The sequence below is a fragment of the Podarcis muralis genome, chromosome 4, assembly GCF_964188315.1.
Source record: "Podarcis muralis chromosome 4, rPodMur119.hap1.1, whole genome shotgun sequence".
NCBI classification, from domain to species: Eukaryota; Metazoa; Chordata; class Lepidosauria; order Squamata; family Lacertidae; genus Podarcis; species Podarcis muralis.
In genome coordinates, this window is record NC_135658.1 from 3,507,605 (window position 1) to 3,530,091 (window position 22,487).

The window sequence follows — 22,487 nt, forward strand, 5'->3', positions numbered from 1 at the left end:
GAGGAGGTTGTACATTTTCGAAATATATTTGTTCTTGGATTGAAGGAGTCCTTTTTCAAATTTGGAAGTTTCATCTGCAAATCCTTTTTTTATTATCTAAACTAAATCTTTCGTTTAATTGGAAATATTGTAGTCAATCTGTTAAATAGGTTCTAATTTTACCAAATTCTTTCAACTTTAGTTTGTTGTTATTTTCCTCCAGGATCATTCTGTACGTTGCCCAATCGCTTTGCATATTCTTTTTCTTAATGGCTATGGCTTCCAATGGGGAGGTTCACCAGGGGGTTTTGGGTTCTAAGAGATCTTTATATTTGTTCCATATCTTATATAGTGATTTTCTTACAATATGACTCTCTGAACTCTTGTTTTCAGTTTGCATTCCAAAGGGAGGGGGAGTTGACTCCCGTGTAACCCTCTCTCCCCCTGGCTGCTTCCTCCCCTGGGAGCTGGCTCATTCATGTCACACACACAACCGAGTTTTCTGTAGCGGATCATATTTCTGCTGTCTCAGAGGAGGACTTTCCCCTTTTTCTTTCAGGGTCCAGTGTGCTTGGAAGATGCTGCTGTTCGTTTCACGGATGAGGCGTGGGCGTTGCTGGATCCTGACCAGAGAGCTCTGCATATGGATGTCAGGGAGGAGAATCGTGGGATTGTGGCCTCTCTTGGTAAGGCTCCCTGTGGAATCGTCCTATCTGCCTGGAAATTCAAAAAATGCCTCTGTGATGAGCCTCATCTATTTTCACAGAGCTCAACAGTGTCCCCTACAACCCGTGGGATCCTAACACCCCCATCATCATCATCATCATCTTTATTATTTATACCCCGCCTATCTGGCTGGGTATAATTTGCTGGGTTGAACAACAAATTACTATTCTTTCTGTGAACAGTCTTCCTCCAGTCCTGCCTTTTTATACCATGATCGGGCTGGGCTGGACTGCCCAGGCCATCTTAAATGTCAGCTTCAGAGTTGTTGGGAAAGATAAGTAACCTCTGTCAGGTTTTCTGTTTTTGCTCCTGTCAATCTTGGGTTAACCAAAGAGACAGCTGGCATTGGGGATGGAGGGGATGCCATGACTAGGCCAAACAAAATCCATCCCAGAGAACAGGCAGGCTTTTCGAAACTCAGATAATAATAGTAATAATAGTGATAATAGTAATAATAGTAATAATAATTTGTTCATACCCTGCCCATCTGACTGGGTTTCCCCAGCCACTCTGGGCAGCTCCAAGCAGAAGATTACAACCACGATGAAACATCAAATATTAAAAATTTCCCTAAACAGGGCTGGCTTCAGATGTCTTCTAAACGTCTGATAGTTGTTTATTTCATTAACATCTGATGGGAGGGCATTCCACAGGGCGGGCACCACTACCAAGAAAGCCCTCTGCCTGGTTCCCTGTAACCTCACTTCTCTCTGGCAGGGAACCACCAGAAGGCCCTCGGAGCTGGACCTCAGTGTCTGGGCTGAACGATGGAGGTGGAAACGCTTCTTTGGGTATACTGGGCCAAGACCGTTTAGGGCTTTCAAGGTCGGCACCAACACTTTGAATTGTGCTCGGAAACGTACTGGGAGCCAGTGTAGGTCTTTCAGGTCTGGTGTTATTTGGTCTCAGCCTGCATACCAAATGGAGCTGGTAGACAGCTGCCCTAGACACTGAATTGACCTGTACCTCCATGGACAGCTGTGTGTCCAAAAAGGAAAAAGCGAGGGAGAGGGGGGGGGGGAGAAAAGAAAAGAAAAAGGAATAAAAGTATGAATAGAGTAAAAAACATAGTAATATCTCATATTTCAGTCAGCAAAGAAAAGAAACTTCCGACTATACCCATTGTACTAATTTTCAAATAAACTGTTATTTACACAGTTACACAACGTTGTTTTTTGTTAACTTAATTTAACTTTATCTGACATGTACTTTGTATTACAAGGCTCCTTCAATATCTGCCAGAAAACCTTTACTATTCCAGTACCCTCTGAGGTATTCCTTAATTATTAACCAATCCTTATTTACTTCTTCTATTGTATTTCCTCTTATTGACCCCGTTCTCCTTGCTAATTGCAAGTACTCTATCAATGTGGCTTGCCATTCAATCTTTGAGGGGATGATGTCGTGTTTCCTTTTTCTTCTATTAAAATCCTTGCTGCAGTTGAGGCATACATGAATAGGGGTCTGTATTTCTTGTGGATTTCTGGTGTCATAAGACCTAATAGGAACGCCTCAGGTTTTTAAGGGAATGAAATCTTAAACATTTTACTGTGGTGACAGTATTTCTTCAAGTTTTTTAGAAACTTCTGCAGGTATTCCATCTGGGCCAGGCAACTTTCCTGACTTGGCATTTTTAATTGCATTTTTAATTTCTATCATAGTAATGGGTGCATTTAGTGTTTCTCTTTGGGCTTCTGTTATTCCTGGTATTTTATGAAATTTTAGGTATTGTTCTATGTCCTCTAGCCTTTCTTTCCCTTTTTTATATAGCTTTCTATAGTATTCCACAAAATCTTGTCTGATCTTTTTTGGATCATCCGTTGTTGTCTCTCCTATTTTCAATCTATTTATTAATCTTTTGATTTGTCTTTTCTTGATCTGCCAAGCCAGTAGTTTCCCTGGTTTATTGGCATTTTCAAAGTTTCTGCTTTTTAAGATGTTTAAGTTACAATCAATTTCTTGTTCTAATATAGAGGAGTATTCTGCTCTTAATAATTTGATTTCTTTAGAGATTTGTTCATTACTAAGGTCCTTGGTCAGCTCCTTTTCTTTCTTTTTTATTTCCTCCAGTAAATCTGCTTTATCTTTTTCTCTTTTCCTTTTTTGAATTGTGCTCTGTTGGATAAAATAACCCCTGATAACGGCCTTACATGTGTCCCATGCCACCACTTTCTCAGTTCCCTTATTATTGTTGCTCTCGAAGAATTCCTTTTAACACTTTTGTTAGAGGTATCGGTTGGTTGCTCGAGAGCAATAAGGCAATAGGCTTCAATAGTCTGTTTTAAAAGTTTCTTATTAATGATAAAAAACCGTTAGAATGCAGAGCGCCTCTATTCTGTGTCTTGCTCATTCACTGGCATAATCTGAGAGTGGGTGGTCCCTAAACCTTCCCCCACAGAGTAGTTTCTTGATGCCCAGTCTGCGCCTCCCCTAGGAAGGGATTCATCTAATCTCCATCTTTTCGGCCCTTCCCTCCCTTTCCCTCTCAGTTTTAGTAGGATTGAGTTATGGTCTTAAAGTGTTTTTGACTGGATCTCCACTGCTTCAATTTGTTCTACTAAATCCTTGGAGATCCAAATGACATCAGTTCTACTGGCCGATTTGTTTGACTCAGAGAAATATGTATAAGCTTTTTTGTTTGGGTATTTATGTCTCCAACTATCAATTAAATCTAGGTGTTCTATCATAGCTATGAAACGGCACAGAAGTCCCCCCCCCCCTTTCCTTTATTCCATCCTGCAGATCTATCCAGTTCTGGATTAAATACCCCATTCAGTATTAGTTTCTCTCCTATATACTGTATCAGTATCTCTTCTAAACCTTTATAAAATTTTGCTCTTTTTTCATTTGGGGCATATATCCCAATTATCATAAAAGATTCCCCTTGTGATTTTTATCTTAATTCTTACTATTCTTCCATTTGCATCTTTATATATTAGCTTTGGCTCCAAGTTAGGTTTTACGTATATCACCATACCTCTTTTTTTTTTCTTTTTTTTTTTGTCTGCTGTTATAAATTCTGACCCTAGTTTTGGATTTATCAACACTCTTGTGTGTTTTTTATTTATATGCGTCTCTTGGATACATGCTATATCTAAATTCTGTTTTTCCACTATGCGTTCTACCTTGTTTCTTTTCTTTTTATCATTCAATCCTTTTATATTCCATGATAGTATTTTTAGATTCATTCTCTATTAATTTGAATAAAGAAGAAAGAAGACAAGAGAGAAAGAAAGAGGGGAGAAACAGGAGAAATCAGATATTACAATTAAACAATTTAAAAATGCAGTATTAACTGCACAGATTGTTTCTAAGAAGTAACTGCTAAAAGTTGCCTTGGTTTGTTATGCTCTTTCTTATACTCTTTTTATTTGTGGTGCCTAGTCACTGTCATGATCTTGATTTGATATTCCTGATTTGTTGCTGGGGTCTTCATCAATTGGTTGCCTACCACAAATTTAATTAGCATTAATCCATAACTGGGACTTCCATTTGTTCCTCAGGCTCTGATTCCTTTTTGTTTCCATTGCAGATTGTGAAAAATTGGAAATCAAGAACAAGGGTGACCATGAGAAAATCCCCAGAGAGGAGAAGCCACATAATAATTTGGAGTGTGGAGAGAGCTGCAATCAGAGCTCCCATTCAATTTCCCATCAAATAAATCTCATTAGAAAGAAATCCTACCAGTGCATGGAATGTGGAAAGAGCTTCAGTCAGAGCTCCAATCTCACTTGCCATCAAAGAATTCATACAGGGGAGAAACCCTATCAGTGTGTGGAATGTGGAAAGAGCTTCAGTCAGAGCTCCAATCTCACTTCCCATGACAGAATTCATACAGGGGAGAAACCCTATCAGTGCTTTGAATGTGGAAAGAGCTTCAGGAAGAGCTCCGATCTCACTTCCCATCACAGAATTCATACAGGGGAGAAACCCTATCAGTGCTTTGAATGTGGAAAGAGCTTTAGTATGAGCTCCTCTCTCACTAAGCATCAAAGAATTCATACAGGGGAGAAACCCTATCAGTGCATGGAATGTGGAAAGAGCTTCATGGATAGCTCCTCTCTCACTTCCCATCACAGAATTCATACAGGGGAGAAACCCTATCAGTGCATGGAATGTGGAAAGAGCTTCATGGATAGCTCCTCTCTCACTTCCCATCAAAGAATTCATACAGGGGAGAAACCCTATCAGTGTGTGGAATGTGGAAAGAGCTTCAGTACAAGCTCCTCTCTGAGTTCCCATCAAAGAATTCATACAGGGGAGAAACCCTATCAGTGTGCGGAATGTGGAAAGAGCTTCTGTCAGAGCTCCCATCTCGCTTCCCATCAGAGAATTCACACAGGGGAGAAACCCTATCAATGTGTGGAATGTGGAAAGAGCTTCAGGAAGAGCTCCCATCTCACTTCCCATCAGAGAATTCATACAGGGGAGAAACCCTATCAGTGTGTGGAATGTGGGAAGAGCTTCATGGATAGCTCCTCTCTCACTAAGCATCAGAGAATTCATACAGGGGAGAAACCCTATCAGTGTGTGGAATGTGGAAAGAGCTTCATGGATAGCTCCTCTCTCACTTCCCATCACAGAATTCATACAGGGGAGAAACCCTATCAGTGTGTGGAATGTGGAAAGAGCTTCAATACGAGGTCTGATTTCACTAAGCACCAGAGAATTCATACAGGGGAGAAGCCCTATCAGTGTGTGGAATGTGGAAAAAGCTTCAATCAGGCCTCCAATATAACTTTCCATCAAAGAATTCATACAGGGGAGAAACCCTATCAGTGCTTTGAATGTGGAAAAAGCTTCACTCACAGCCACAATCTCACTTCCCATCAAAGAATTCATACAGGGGAGAAGCCCTATCAGTGCATGGAATGTGGAAAGAGCTTCAGTCAGAGCTCCCATCTCACTTCCCATCAAAGAATTCATACAGGGGAGAAACCCTATCAGTGTGTGGAATGTGGAAAGAGCTTCAATCAGAGCTCTCATCTCACTTCCCATCAAAGAATTCATACGAAGAGTGGAAAACCCTTCATTTTACAGCTTTCAGCGCTAGAGAAAAACACACCACTTTAAACAGGCCTTTGGCTGATTGACATCTAATGCCCTTTTAAAATGTGGTGGGGAGGTGGGGGTTACAGGTTTTGGGCTGTGTGTTTTGTGTTTTCATTGTGTGATTTTATGTTGTAACTGTCCTGAGACCTGTGGGTAAAGAGAATAAGAGCCAACTCTTAGAGTCTGAGGGGTCTTTGCCCCCCAATAAGATATGTGAGGGGGCCACCCCCCACTTCATAGGAACAGGCATTCAAATGGCATGCTTGCACCGCATCCTCTGACTGTTTAACTGAGGCGGGGCTTGCTAAACCCCTCCTATATTTTATTCAAGTTGGCACCGCTGCTATAGGGTGCTATAGAAATGAAATAAATGCATAAATAAAATAACACCATCTTGATTGCCTTCATTTGCACATGTTCCAGCTTGTCAATATCCTTATTATTATCATTTTAAAATTCATTTCCCCGTCATCTGAAGATTTCACGGTGATTCACAACATAAACAGACAGAATGAAAGCATGGCTTTCTCAAAAACGAGTCAAGCTAGAGAAATCTCTCTTTTTTCTTTTTCTATTTTTGGATGGAGTTACAGACTGTTTCTCAGGGGACTGCTGTGGTAATAGTGCATCTCGATTTCAGTAAGGCTTTTGACAAAGTCCCCTGCAACATTTATGTGAGGAAGCTGGTAAAATGAGGCTGAATGAGGTAACTGTTAGGTGGATTTGACTGACCGAACCCAAAGAGGACTCCTTCATGGTTCCTCATCATCCTGGGTTGCTGCAGGGTTCTGTCCCGGGCCTGTTGTTGTTCAACGTCTTTATAACTTACTGGGATGAAGTCGGAAAAAAATAAAATGGTATCTGACGAAGTGTGCTTGCACACGAAAGCTCATACAAATAACAAAATTTGTTGGTCTCTCAGGTGCTACTGGAAGGAATTTTTTTATTTTGTTTCCAGAATACTGTGTTCAATTCTGGGCACCACAATTTCAGTATCTTAAATTTTTGTTTGCCAAGGGAAATTAAGAAGGTGAGGGAACACAATCTATATTCCTTTTATAACACGTGGCCAAAGTTTATTGAATATATAAATTGTTAAGACTGTTGCCGGAATCCACCCAGCACTCATGGGAAAAGGTGGCATGATCTTTTAGAGTAATCAAATGAAACTTGTAACACATGGCAGGAAGAAAGTCTGCAATTCCATCAGGACAAGTTATTTGTTGTTTACTGTTGTAACCATTTCTTTATTTAAAATTATATTTTGGCTTCATTTCACCCCTTAGTCCTGCTCCTGAAAGCTTGGCAGATGTGGAGTATTTGCTCACACTCTGCCATGACTTAAAAATCAACCTTTTTGACTTTTTAAAGAAATGGTATTGCAGTGCGAAAAAGGCTCAAGGAAGCAATTCCTGTAGTAGCTGGCATATTAGCGAGCCCAGTGCGACTCTGCCAACTGTCTCACTCCCAGCTAACTAATCTGGAAAGCTGTCTTGTCATCTCGGTCTGTAAAGACTTCAGTGTCCTTTGAATTCACAATTAAGCATTTCTGGAAGAGGAAATGATATGCTTTTGTTTAGAAAGCACTAATACTGGGCCACTGACTGTGCAACCTGCCAGCCCTGCCCTGTAGGAAGCTCCAACTTTAAAGATTGATCTTTTCATGTGGCAGCAAGTGTACTTTGGAACTCCCTGCCTCTTGACATCAGGCAGGAGGCTTCACGGTCCACTTTGCGGCATTCAACTTTGTTACCGTTGCTGAGTTTGTGATAGCTAAATATTGAGGAGAGAGCAGCCAATCTCCTATGTATATCTGAATAAATTGAGAAAGTCTGGTTTTCAGTAACTACAATAAAGCTAACATTGCAAAAGAATGCATCTAAACCGGCCTAACGGACTCATGGGGAAATGGGTATTTTGGGGGATGTTTTATAAAAGTAAGTTTAGTGGACCAGTGAAGCCACCTGAGCCAAAGGGTCATATGCCGAGAAGGCCTCGCTTTGACAGCAATCGTGCTGCAGCATTCTGCACCGGCTGAAGCTTCTGGACCAAGCGCAAGGGATGCCCCACAAGGACGGCACTGTGGTCATCCAGCCTTGAAGAAACGAAGGCGCGAGGCCAGGCTCTCCCGGTCCTGGAATGTGGAACCATCTGCAGTTGCTCAAAGGCACTTCCAGCCACTGAGTCTGCCTGAGTCTCGGCTGGATCCGGAAGCAGCTCAAAGTCCCACAATGTTCATCATCATTTTTAATTTGTATACTGTCTTTCTATCTTACAATACTCAAGGCGGTTTACAAGCTGAAGAAACAAAAAATGTACATCTTATAACAATCTAATGCAATACAAAAATGAGATAATAAAACTTTAAAATAAGCAACCTACATCAAAAAGTAACATTCAACAATTATTAGAATAGTATAAAATAATAACATCAACATATAAAAGTTTAAACAGAAGTCCACTCAAGAGTTACAGTAAATAATACAATAAACTATAATCAGTAAAACAATGGCAAGGCACACTACATAAAATAATACAGTACAAATTGAGAAGCAGAGACTAGAGGATGGTTCATATGGAGAGAACCTTTGGCTTACCTTATTAATATTAGGTTGGCCAAGTCCTTAGGACCTTCAGGAAACCCAAATTTCAGATTGCACTGCAGAGAGGGAGTTCTGTGTGTCTTCATTTGTTGCAAAGAAGAAGAAGATTTTTATTCATACCCCGCCCTCCCCGGCCAAGAACGGGCTCAGGGTGGCTAACACCAAATATAAAATACAGTTTTAAAAAAGCAAAGAACCAATTGATTAAAATGTAACTTACAATACAGCTTAAAATGCAGCCTTATTTTACTGGCGACTCACAAATCAAGACCAGAAGGGGATGAAACATCAAATATTCACCAGGGTCAGCTATCCATGCTGGTCCTATATGGGCCCGTGGGAAAATTTATATGCAGGATCCCATATAAGGGGTTCCATCAAAAAAAGAAAGAGGAGGATCAGACTGAGTCCAGACCAAAGGCCAGGTGGAACAACTCCCTCTTGCAGGCCCTGTGGAAAGATGTCAAATCCCGCAGGGCCCTGGTCTTCCGTGACAGAGCGTTCCACCTGTTCGGGGCCAGGGCTGAAAAGGCCTTGGCCCTGGTTGAGGCCAACCTAACGTCCTTGAGGCCCAAGACCTCCAAAATGTTGTTATTTATGAACCATAAGGTCCTCCATGGGGCATACCAGGAGAGGCGGTCCCGTTGGTACGAGGGTCCGAGGCTGCGAAGGGCTTTAAAGGTCAGAACCAGCACCTTAAACCTGACCCTGTACTCCACCAGGAGCCAGTGCAGCTGGTAAGATAAAAGATAAAATCCCACCAGACATCAGGGTCATCCGAGCCTTTGGCAGCAAGTAATTTATAATTTAATTTTTCAGCTAATGCTGAAATCCACATATTTCTATACCAAAGTAAAATCTGGAAATCATGTAAGGTTTTCGGTGCTGGGCAGAGGTTTGGGTGTTGGACTCTATGACTTGGGGGACCAGGGTTCGAATCCCCACCCAGTCATGAAGCTCCCTGGGGTGACCTTGGGGAGAAAAAGGTGGAAAATAAACGGAATAACTGGAATAAATAATATTTTCTATTTTGGAGCAATGGAGGTTCTGGCAACCGCTAGCCTCCTGGTCAAGAGTTCATGAGAGCTGACGAAATGGCAAAGTGGCAAACCTAGAGCCCTCTCTGTGGGCACACGCACTGTGATCCCAGCAGGGCCTTAGCCTCCTTGCCCGAGCGAGGGGCCGGCCAGTCTGTTTTTCCTACTCGGGAGTAAGCTGCCTTGAGTTCAGCAGGGCTTGACTCCCAGGTCACTAAGCATAAAGACGGCAACATTAGAAGGGGCTGCTGGGTTGACATGTTGGCTGGGCTTTCCCATGGAAGACAACGGAGAAACTCATTCCTTGGAGGCTGTGAGCAAAGGGCAGCCGAAGAAACGGCAAAATATAAGAACCACCACTGTGGCAATGTGCTCAGGGAAGGCGTTTTGGGAGTTAAAATGTTAAGCAAGGCAGCCATTGGGTTGATCTAGGCCAGGCCCATATCCGGTACATACACTCAGACACCCACTGCCCAGAGACACCCAGAGATGGGCTGATAAGGATTACCAAGGAAGGACAGGGAAGGGTCATGTACAACTCCTCAGGCCCCGTCTCTAGGCGGAACCTAATGTATCTACAGTGGTACCTCGGGTTACATACACTTCAGGTTACAGACTCTGCTAACCCAGAAATAGTACCTTGGGTTAAGAACTTTGCTTCAGGATGAGAACAGAAATCGTGTGGTGGCAGCAACAGGTAGCCCCATTAGCTAAAGTGGTGCTTCAGGTTAAGAACAGTTTCAGGTTAAGAACAGACCTCCGGAACGAATTAAGTACTTAACCCGAGGTACCACTGTATGTCTAATGCTGTAACTTTTGATTGGATAAAGACCTGATTCAAGAATGTATTGAAGGGAAGCCTCCCCTGTTGGGAAGGGCCGGACTACGGAACTTATTCCTCCGTGCCATTGCTTGCTGCCGGCAAACAATTAAAACTTTCTTGCTTTAATTCTTCATTTGACTGGCCTGACTATTTGCTACACCACCACCCATCTGGCTGGCTTTATTTATTTCTATTAATTTCTATGTGTGCACGCTGATACGGAAGGAGGAAGGGGGGGGGGCAACCATTTCCCTCCATCGCTACCTGAAGGGGCCCGAGGCGATGACCTCGACAGTGCCCAATCCTCCCTGGAACCCTCAGCCCCCACATCGTTGCACAAGCACCACACTATACCCCTGCCTTACTAATAAAAGGCTCTTTCCTGTCTCAATCTCTTCCTATGCCTCCCTCTTGCCCTATTCCTAAAGCGAGTTGACCGTATCATACTACTTCCCCATTCAAAGTACTGAGCTGCGCCTTAGCCAATCACAGCCGTGCATTCATCCTGCAAGAACTAGCTCAGGCAGCTCAGCGAGCTCTTGCACGCCTCATTAAACCTGCTGACAAGCTACTGACGGCCCCCCGCAGCGAGAACAATGGAACCGAAGCTTCTGATCTCCTAATCCAATCAGGACCTTGCTACAATGTATCCGTTTTGCTCGTAAACCTGTCAAAACCTTGTTACAATGTATCTAACTTTGACCGAGGCTACGGAACAGGTTGGAAACCTTCAGAACCTTTCGAAAATCATATAAAATCAACCATAGCTCCGATTTCCTTGCTTTCGGTGTCATTCAACTCAGCTCCCTTTGGACTCCATGATGACACCCTGACCTCCATAATCCCTCAAGCGGCAGGGCACGTACACAGGAACTTCTTAATCCTGTCAGATCGTCCTGCCTAACCCTTCCTCCGGGCAATACCAGGTGGCAGACGATGCATATCACTGTCCCTTTGTCCAGCCACCACCGGTACTCAAGAAATGTTTACTTATGTATATCCCTCACTCTGCACATTTCCCCTCCCTTGTCTCAAATGCTAATCAGTGTAACCCCACCTCTCTGTAAATATATTCATGACGTGTGTAAAATATTCATGATGTAATTTCTGAAACCCAACCTTCCCATAATGTATTCGTGACGTTTTCATGCACTGTATTCTGGGACGTGGAGGGAACTTTTAAAAGTCTATGTCACCCCATTCTCGGGGTTCAATCTCGTCTTGAACCTGTTGCGCAATAAACTCGGATCTCCGCATCTTGCTCCTGTTTCCGGCTGAGCTTATTTTCTCCGCTAGGACCCGCGGACTCAGTCCGACGCACCGGGTGGCTTGGAATTCCACACCCGGGATTTTTCCGTAACATTTGGCGCCCGAGCAGGGACGAGCGGTTCTCCCGTGTTGCTGACCGGGGGCCCCGAAATCTTCTGCCGGCTCCGGGCCATTTTGCCCGGGAAGACCCTCTGGACCTCCAGCCATCTTCCGGGCGGTAATCAAACGTCCCAGGAGTTCAGCCGGGGAGCAAAGGGACATCCAGCCGGCTTCCTCGATCCCGGGATCTACACAGAAGACGCGTGAGTATAGGAAACCCAGTGCACTGGTGGAAAAGGGGGGTGGAAGTCTCCTGGCAACTGAATTCTCTGCCCTCCTCTCTATCGCTCTTTCTCGCCTGTCCCTTGGTCCAAGTGCTGAGAGAGACCGTGGACTGCCGCTCGGCCCGAAAGGGGGGCTCTGAGCTCTATCTCTTTCTCTCAAATTCTCCAGTCAGCCGCACCAACCGAGAGTCCGAGAATAAGACGGAGAGACCCGGCTTGAAAAGACAGCCGACTCCCTGCAACGGGCATCTCGGTTGAAAGCAAGGGATTGGAGCTCTTCTTCCGAACTTCCCGAGCGCCCTTACGGAGGGGGCAGGAAGGGGTCTTGCTTTCCTATCAATTAATCCCAGCCGCACCGGTCGGGCCACGTAACACGTGTATCGTGCGTGAGCCCGCTTCCGATAGCAAGGGGGATTTTCCGTCCGAAACTCTATCAAGGGATCACCCGATCTGGCACCGCACGGCGCGGGCGTTCAGTAGGGTCCCTCTTCCGAGATTTAACGATAGGTAGGAGGTTGCCAGGAGGGGAACCCGAGGAGAGTTGGGTGGGACTTGGCAGAGTGGAGAGGAACCCCTGAGAAGTTGAAGAGTAGGAAAGGAAGGAATAGAGAATAGGCAAGAAGAGCTCTCTAAAAAACCCGCTAAGAAGTTGCTAAGCAGCGAAACCCTCCCCTAAGCCCACACCCCCTAACGATCCCTTCTCCCCTCTCTTTACCTAGACACGCGTGAATAAAATGGGTACCCAAGCCTCCAAACACGAGCGGGCTCGCTCCGGGAGGAAGGCTTCTAGGAAGCCATCCGAGTCCCAGAGAGACCCCGACTCCCCTCTTGAGTTCGTCATCTCTTACTGGAAATCTATTCCCGGGCACAAATTGTTATCGAGACAAAAATTAGAAGATCTCTGTACACGCACCTGGCCCACTGGAACTGCCTCCGCAAAACCAGAGCTACAGTGGCCAAAGGGGGGCTCTTTTAATGAAGAGCGCCTACAATACCTTAAGAAGTACCTGATGGAAGAAAAACCCCGCCAATTAGAATACCTAGCCACATTTGAGACGGTCAGAGGACTGCTCCAAGCCACTAAAAGAGCCACGACCTACCAACTACCTATCTTAAATCATGGAAGGTCGCCCCCGCCCCCTCCATACGAAGGACACCCAGGGGATGACTCCATGGAACAAACGCTCATTCCATTCTACTATGGGCCAACTATTCCACCCACCCTTAGAGAGGACTCAGACAGCGATGAGAACGTAGAAGACCAAGGGGCGCGTGGGGGCGCGAGCCCGCGGTTAACGAGGCAGCGAGCCAGAGTAATACAAAGCGCCACCTTAGAGAGCTCTGATCTCCTGTCCTTGAGGCAGCGAGCCAAAGAAATACTAGAGGCCACTTCCAGACACCCTAGCCTCCTTGAAAAATCTAAAGAGAACCCTGAAAAATCTCAAGAGGTCCCAGAGACATCCAAGCAAGCGGATTCAAATCAGGCAGACTCCGCAGCAGTCCAGATGCCCTTAAGGGCCCTGCCGATCCCACCCCTACGGCCAGATGGACCCCCTCGAATGGTGTATACCCACCAGCCTTTCTATACGGCTGACCTGGTAAATTGGTCAAATCAAATGCCATCATTAAGAGACGATCCGGATAAATGCCACCGTCAGGTCAGCGCCATTTTTTCGACCCATAACCCGACCTGGCCAGACGTTCACGTTCTCTTAAACGCCCTCTTCAACGAGGCCGAGAAGGCAGATATTCTGGCAAAGGCAGGAGAGGCAATCGAACTCCCCAACTACCAGACAGGACGCCCACAAGGGTTAGAGCCGCTCACAGCTCAATGCTTACGCACCGAGCCGACGTGGGATTACAATACTACCAACGGCATCTGGTATCTGAACTTATTCAAACGGGCAATCCTAGACGGCATTAAGGCCGCTGGACAACGTACTGTCAACTGGACGAAGGTCCAGTCCGTGTTGCAAGGGGCAAACGAACACCCATCTGATTACTATACCAGGCTAGTCTCAGCCATCAAGACATGGGGGGGAATCGACCCCGAAAACCCCCAACACGAAGTCATAGTCAAAGGCTTCTTTAAAGACCAAGCCTGCCCCGATATAAGGAAGGCCCTGAACTTACAAATAGGGTATGATGGCAAAAGTATCAGTGAAATCCTCTCAATCGCCAAATCTGTATATAATTCACGGGATGAGAGGAAGAAAAGGGACCCCAAACCTGAAACCGAACAGATCCTTGCCCTGAGTATGGACTTAAACTCCGGAAGGGGCAGGGGTTTTAGCCGAGGAAAGGGAATCCGAGGAGGAGGACCTCCCCATTCCCTTAGATCATGGGGACCAGCCACTGGAGCCTGTTATTACTGTCAGGAAGAGGGACACATAAGAAGATTCTGCCCCTACCTCAATAATATAACTTATGGAGCGCCGCATCCAAACCCAACTTACGCATACGGGAACCAACCACCCATCCTTCATAACCCTCAACCAGCCACGACCACATATAAACCCCAACCGCCTCCGAGTGCATCTACCCAGAACCAAAGACCTCCACCAGGACCAAGGACCCAGATGCCCGCTATAACGCCGTCCACCCACCCGTGGACTAACGCCACGGCACCTCCCTTGCACCCACCTAACCAACCCTTTCCTGATGACCAAGAAACCTATTGACAATTAGGAGGGGATCCCAACCAAACCCTAACCATCTGTCCAGTCCTTACGTTATCCTCTGAAGACCCATTTTGCACGATAGAGATCGATGGCCACCCGTATCAATGTCTATTGGACACAGGAGCCACATACTCTACTTTAACCGATAGCCACCTGAAGCCGGGTCCGGAGACTAGAAAAGTTATGGGTCTGGATGGGATACCCCGCACTTGCCCACTATCACGTCCTTCCAAGGTTACCCTCGGACCGCTACTGGCCGAGCATACCTTCCTTCTAACTAGCAGCCCGGTAAACCTTTTGGGAAGGGACCTGCTTTGCAAACTGAACGCTACCATTAAATGTACCAAGGAAGGCATCTACCTACACATGCCCGAAGAATCCATCCCATCCTTCCAAGGAATAGTTGAGGAGGAAAAGACAGATAGACAATTCCCAAACCTACCCCCGGAATTGGAATGAGATTTGCCCTCCTCTTTATGGGGCACCGAATCGACCTCAGTGGGTCTCTTATTATCAGCGACCCCAGTGAAAATTACCTACAGGACTGACTTACCTTTTCCCTGCACAAAACAATATCCCTTACCCAAAGAAGCTATCGAGGGGTTAACTCCTATGATCGAAGACTTCCTCGAGAAGGGAATCCTAGTCCCTTGCGCATCCCCATGTAACACCCCAGTGCTCCCAGTAAAGAAACCATCGGCAGAGGGGGCACCAGTTAGATATCGTTTTGTGCAAGACTTGAGACTCGTGAACCAATTTGTCATACCTCGACATCCAGTAGTGGGCAACCCGAATTCTTTACTGAACGCCATACCCGCAGAGACTAAGTGGTACACCGCTGCGGACCTCTGTTCCGCCTTCTTTAGCATACCCCTAGACCCGGACAGCCAATTTCTCTTCGCCTTCACCTGGGGACCTAGTCAGCTCACCTGGACTAGATTGCCCCAGGGTTACGTAGAATCGCCCGCCATCTTTTCGGCCATCCTACACCAAGATTTACAAGACATAAATCTCCCAGCTGGCTCCGCCCTTTTACTCTACGTAGATGACCTTCTCCTCTGCTCCATTAGCGAGGAAGCATGTAAAACGGACACTAAGCATCTCCTAACAGAACTGGCTAGAAAAGGACATAAGGTGTCGCCAAAGAAACTACAGTATTGCAAACAAGAAGTTAAATACCTCGGGCACATCCTAGGAATAGGCACCCGAAGCTTGGCAACAGACAGGATAGAGGCGGTCACTAAAATTCCCCTTCCCAAGACTAAGAGACAATTACGGGGATTCTTAGGGATGGCTGGCTTCTGCAGAGCATGGATTGCGGGTTACAGCGAGATCACTAAGCCCCTGTCGGCTATGACCCGTCAAGACCACCCAGACACTCTAGTTTGGGAGGAAGAGGCATACAAGTCCTTTGAACGACTGAAACAAGAACTGAGATCTGCCCCCGCCCTAGGCTTACCTGACTACAGAATTCCTTTCAACTTGTTCGTCCACGAGCAAATGGGGGTGGCTTCGGGGGTGTTAACTCAGCCTTTCCGAGACCAGGAGAGGCCTGTGGCATACTACAGTCTTCAACTAGACACAACCGCAAAGGGGGCGGTAAGCTGCCTACGAGCTATAGCCGCCGCAGCAATCCTCCTGGAGAAGGCTCAAGAGACAGTTCTGGGGCACGAAATCACTATCCATGTGCCCCATTCCGTCTCTACCCTATTAACATTAAAGGGGTGCCATCACTTTTCCAACTCCAGACTAAATAGGTACGAGGCCGTCCTGCTAACACCATCAAATGTCACCATCAAGCGAGTTAACTCCCTCAACCCAGCCACCCTTCTTCCCCTCCCTAATGACGGGACCCCGCACCATGACTGCGCCACCATAGTCCGGCAAGCCGAAAAGCCCAGGGAAGACCTGGACCACCTACCTTTAGACAACCCAGATATAATACTCTACACAGACGGCAGCTCTAAGGTTGTCGAAGGGGAAAGGAAAACAGGGTACGCTGTGGTCACTGATTTTGAAGTCGTAGAAGCCAATCCAATAAACCCGCAATACAGCGCCCAGGCTGCAGAGTTAATAGCGCTTATACGTGCCTGTGAGATATGTGAAAACAAACGAGTTACAATCTACACGGATAGCAAGTACTGTTTTGGATTGGTGCATACCACCGGCCAAATTTGGTTACAAAGAGGCTTCCTAACAGCTGCTGGTTCAAAAATTTCACACGCTGCCTTAGTAGAGAGACTCTTGACTGCCATTCACCTACCTACCGCGATCGCAGTCGTCCACTGTAAGGCTCACACTCGCGGTAGAGATCCAATTTCAAAGGGGAATAGACGAGCAGATAAAGCAGCCCAGTCAGCCGCACTCCGCCCCCCAAACAATGATTCGGAATTTCAAGCTCCACAAATCCCGCTTAACATAGACACTACACAAATTTACGAGGAAGCACCCGAGGAAGAAAAGACCCTCTGGCGATCTGTGGGCGCAGTCCAACAAAATAACGTTTGGGTTCTCCCAGATGGCAGAACCGTCCTTCCAAAGGCATGGGTTCCAAAATTGGTGAGGGTCCTTCATCAACAAACCCACTGGGGAAAAGGGAGACTGATAGAACACGTAAAAAGATCCTGGTACGCTCCTGGACTTGCGGTCGCAGCCACAACAGCATCGAAGAACTGCGTTACCTGCAACTCTTATAACCCCAAACGACAACCCAGAACGCCACCAGGGGCTAGACTGTGGGCATTTGTTCCATTCGAGAGCCTACAGCTGGACTTTATCGACCTACCGCTCTGCCAAGGGTTTAAACATGCGCTGATCATAGTGGATAAGCTCTCCTCCTGGGTAGAAGGATTCCCTTGTAGAAAACCCACTGCCTCTGTAGTGGCCAGAGCCCTCCTACAGGACATTATCCCTCGGTTCGGAGTGCCCCGTCGCCTAGATAGCGACAGAGGAACACACTTCACGGCTCAAATAGTACAACTAGTGGCCAAAGCCTTACGAATAAAATGGGATCTCCATACTCCCTACCACCCACAATCTTCAGGCCAGGTAGAACGAATGAATCAGGAAATTAAAACCCAGTTAGGAAAACTCTGTAGACTCACTGGACTGAAATGGGTGAATGCACTCCCGTTGGTCCTTCATAATATACGGAGCGCACCGACTGGACCATTGAAGTTGTCCCCCTACGAACTTTTATTTGGGAGACCTCCCCCCGTCTATAACACTCAGTTCCCACTCTCAGAACTTGAACTGGGAGAAGCGGAACTTACTAACTATGTCATTCAGCTCCAGACACAGCTACAACGACTCCACCAGTACGCGGCCGTCGAAGGACAAAGTCTACCCATCGACGTGCAAGCCCACTCCTTCAACCCAGGCGACTGGATCCTCGTCAAAGTCTATCAGAAGGAACCCCTCCAACCCGCGTGGGAGGGCCCCTACCAGATACTCCTGACGTCACCAACCGCCGTAAAGTTAGGTGAGAAGAATTCGTGGATCCATCACACGAGGTGTAAGTCCTCACCCCCCCCTCAAGAAGCCGAGGAAGACATCGGGGAGGACTTCACCTTTTCAACTCCACCCACCCCACCAACTTCGTACATTGACGACGACGACGCCCAACAGACCGGACCAGACCGGGGCCAGAATCGGGCCCAACAGACCGGACCAGATCGGGGCCAGAATCGGGCCCAACAGACCGGACCAGATCGGGGTCAGAATCGGGCCCAGCAGACCGGACCAGATCGGGGCCAGAGTCGGGCCCAACAGACCGGACCAGATCGGGGCCAGAATCGGGCCCAACAGACCGGACCGGAGCCCACCTCAACCAACTGGACATCCGAGATCATCCCCGATCCCAATACCATCCGAATACGCTTGAAACGCACTGACAGCGCGCTTTGACAGCTCCGCGCGCTTTGACAGCCTCCTTGACAGCTCCACTGACAGCGCGCTTTGACAGCTTCCTTGACAGCCCCACTGACAGCGCGCTTTGACAGCTTCCTTGACAGCTCCACTGACAGCGCGCTTTGACAGCTCCTTTGACAGCTCCACTGACAGCGCGCTTTGACAGCTTCTTTGACAGTTCTTCTAACAGCACATTCCCACGGCCTTCCGACCTCCTTATTCTCCAATGCTTTGCCTTTCCCGGACTCTAACCATGAACTTCTTCATTTTCCTTGCCTACCAGACTTTGACCTACTCCTCAGCCATGCCAACTGATCATTGCACCGGCTTACCCACGGATTACCACTTCCTGGACTATCACCGACTCGAGACGGGTGGGAAGTCGAACCCGGACCGAATGGGGGACTTTGACTTTTGCCTCCCCGAGTCCCGGACATTACTACGACATTCCCTCGTACCCCAGCTAACTGACAACGAGTACTGGGAACTTTTCATCCGAGACCAAACCCTACACCGAATTGGGTCAGCCGCAGTCACCCTCGACCATTCCTACTACCGCCTCACCTGCAAGAACGGGACCCATTTCCTATTCGGCAACGGGGAACTCTTGAGGAGCCCAAATTGGACCGAAATCGAGAAAGGGGGGGCCGCACCAGCCTACACTGACGCAACGAGCCCCTCCGACAACCTGATTTTCGGGTTCCAATGTCTCCTCATGACCCCGGAGCTCCGAAAGCCGCAACTACAAGGACTTTGTCTAAGAAAATTTTGCTGCCTTTGGAACCTCGGAATTACCCACGATTGGAGAGGAGCAGAATACCTTGAGGGCTGGTACCATCCAGCACATCCCTCACGCTCCCCCACGTGGGATAACGTTGGACCTTTACGATGTGGGGGCATAGCCAAAGACAGGCGCCTCTTAAATACCACCGACCCCCTTCATCCCCTCGGCACGGCACCACGAAAACTCGGCGCTGACCCTTCCTCCCCAGGAGAGGATCTCCTTTCCTCCTGGGAACAGAACTCTTACATTAAGCTCCTCGGCCAGGTGGCCAAGGAGGCACCCTACCCGGAATGCTGGATCTGCGCCCATGCTCCCAGCCACCTCCAACAGAGCCTTCCCCTTGTTCCGGTCCCGGTCACCATAGAACAGTTCCGGTCAGGGGACGTCGCCTCCTGGAATCTGACTGCGTTGAACTTGACCCACCAATACCTTTACCTCACCGGTCCGACAAAGGGTCCGCTTTGCCGCACCTTCACCGGGGAAGGCACCTTCATCGGCTCCAGCACCTGTACGTCCGATTTAGAGCTTTTATCCACCGGCCATGTCACCATCACGGACATGACGGGATCCCGGACCTTTCCAAACCTTACCCTTGCTTGGGCCACGGTCATCGGCCACCCTCCAACCTGGCAGCCCCAACCCACCGACGCCATGTTACTGCAAGCCTTCGCCTCAGGAAGAATGGAGTCATACCTCAGTGGCTTGTTCTGGGTATGCGGTCATCGTGCATATACCTGGGTGAGCCCCCATATGTCCGGGTCCTGTTTCGTCGGGTACATCGTTCCCGGCATAAGGATAGTACCACACCTGCCCCCTGGGAGACAGAGGAATAAACGGGAAGAAAAACAACTGTCTGACTTATCCAATGTTGCTGCCAACGGAGAGACCGTGGGTCGAGCACTCTTTCCTGCCTACGGGGCAGGATCCAACCACGTCGACATCCTCCGGCTCACCGATATCCTCCTCAAGTTCATGCAGGAGGCCACCGAGATCACAGACTCCCTGATGTCGGAACTGTCTGAGGTGAGACAGCTGAGTTTACAGACGAGGATCGCTACGGACTTTCTACTGTCCAGCCAAGGAGGAACGTGCGCTTTAATAGGTACCGAGTGTTGCACCTACGTAACGGACCAGTCTCTGAACATTACGGGACACTTGAATAACATCCATGAGTTAGCAGGGAGGTTACATGACATACAACACGAGGGACTGTCTGACGTTGACTTGTGGGGATGGTTACCAAAGCTAGGGTGGCTCCGACAATTGATTAAGGTCATATTACTCACAACTCTTACCGTTGCCTTTTGCATTTCTGTCCTCTGCTGTGCCATACATTGTGTCTCCCCTTGCTGCTCTCTCCTCCGCTTCCCGACTCAATCTGCTCCTTTTCCCCTTCGAGCCTATTCCCGCTCCCATAACGCTCCGGTCTTCCCCGAATACGTGCAAATGAGACACCTGGGGGAAGGGGAGTACGAAATCACAGGGGTATAGGGTGCGGAGAAAGGATTTGCAAGTTCTAACAGAACTTTAATGCAAATCTATCTCCGAATGGGGGACTGATACGGAAGGAGGAAGGGGGGGGGCAACCATTTCCCTCCATCGCTACCTGAAGGGGCCCGAGGCGATGACCTCGACAGTGCCCAATCCTCCCTGGAACCCTCAGCCCCCACATCGTTGCACAAGCACCACACTATACCCCTGCCTTACTAATAAAAGGCTCTTTCCTGTCTCAATCTCTTCCTATGCCTCCCTCTTGCCCTATTCCTAAAGCGAGTTGACCGTATCATACTACTTCCCCATTCAAAGTACTGAGCTGCGCCTTAGCCAATCACAGCCGTGCATTCATCCTGCAAGAACTAGCTCAGGCAGCTCAGCGAGCTCTTGCACGCCTCATTAAACCTGCTGACAAGCTACTGACGGCCCCCCGCAGCGAGAACAATGGAACCGAAGCTTCTGATCTCCTAATCCAATCAGGACCTTGCTACAATGTATCCGTTTTGCTCGTAAACCTGTCAAAACCTTGTTACAATGTATCTAACTTTGACCGAGGCTACGGAACAGGTTGGAAACCTTCAGAACCTTTCGAAAATCATATAAAATCAACCATAGCTCCGATTTCCTTGCTTTCGGTGTCATTCAACTCAGCTCCCTTTGGACTCCATGATGACACCCTGACCTCCATAATCCCTCAAGCGGCAGGGCACGTACACAGGAACTTCTTAATCCTGTCAGATCGTCCTGCCTAACCCTTCCTCCGGGCAATACCAGGTGGCAGACGATGCATATCACTGTCCCTTTGTCCAGCCACCACCGGTACTCAAGAAATGTTTACTTATGTATATCCCTCACTCTGCACATTTCCCCTCCCTTGTCTCAAATGCTAATCAGTGTAACCCCACCTCTCTGTAAATATATTCATGACGTGTGTAAAATATTCATGATGTAATTTCTGAAACCCAACCTTCCCATAATGTATTCGTGACGTTTTCATGCACTGTATTCTGGGACGTGGAGGGAACTTTTAAAAGTCTATGTCACCCCATTCTCGGGGTTCAATCTCGTCTTGAACCTGTTGCGCAATAAACTCGGATCTCCGCATCTTGCTCCTGTTTCCGGCTGAGCTTATTTTCTCCGCTAGGACCCGCGGACTCAGTCCGACGCACCGGGTGGCTTGGAATTCCACACCCGGGATTTTTCCGTAACAACGCAGACAATCATTATTATCTCATATCAAAAATTGGGAGAGGGTCTCTTAGCACAGCCCTCCAGTGCACACTAGCGGCCAAAATTGTGGAACTTTCTGGACAAAATGTATTTCCGAGGTTTGATGGCTCATGACACCACTTTGTTTTGGAGGAATAATAAAGCTTTTTTCCTGTGGGGACGCAGGGGGACGCATACCCCTAAACATTTTGTGAATTTAACAGGAGAAGAAATTCACTGTATTTATTTTCCCAGATTTGAACTGTATTTATTTCCCCCGGTGGTGATTTCCTTGAGTCAAAATGAGAGTACCCTAAACACTTTATTTTAAGGAAAAAACCACTGAGTTATACCATAAAATCATGTATCAATGGAAATAAAATTTAATGAGGAATGTAATGCAATAACTTTTATGAAGGATTATTTATTACAACAGCAGTCATAAAGAAGAAATGTGAAAACACAGGAAAAATGAGATATGCAGGTTAAATTGCCGTGTTGGCACTTTGCGATAAAATCAATGGGTTTGGGGTTGCAGTTTGGGGACTCGGTTCCTAAAAGGTTCGCCATCACTGCGCTAGAAGGAAAGGAAAGTGGG

At 47.2% G+C, this 22,487-nt stretch overlaps 3 protein-coding genes across 3 annotated transcripts in view; all 3 read left to right on the plus strand.

Moving 5' to 3' along the window:
- LOC114595233 (uncharacterized) overlaps positions 1-22,487 on the plus strand; it is a 99,660-nt gene that overhangs the window by 29,177 nt on the left and 47,996 nt on the right. The gene's annotated exons all lie outside the window — the stretch shown is intronic.
- LOC144327429 (uncharacterized) overlaps positions 1-22,487 on the plus strand; it is a 60,414-nt gene that overhangs the window by 29,155 nt on the left and 8,772 nt on the right. The window contains exons 10-11 of the mRNA XM_077926766.1: positions 539-665; positions 4,238-5,655. Of these exons, the coding sequence (XP_077782892.1) occupies positions 539-665; positions 4,238-5,655 (1,545 nt within the window). The remainder of the gene's footprint in view (positions 1-538; positions 666-4,237; positions 5,656-22,487) is intronic.
- On the plus strand, positions 17,935-21,789 carry LOC144327586 (uncharacterized). Its single transcript, XM_077927922.1, has one exon. It carries the CDS (start codon positions 18,629-18,631, stop codon positions 20,675-20,677), a length of 2,049 nt encoding a protein of 682 aa, XP_077784048.1. The 5' UTR covers positions 17,935-18,628; the 3' UTR covers positions 20,678-21,789.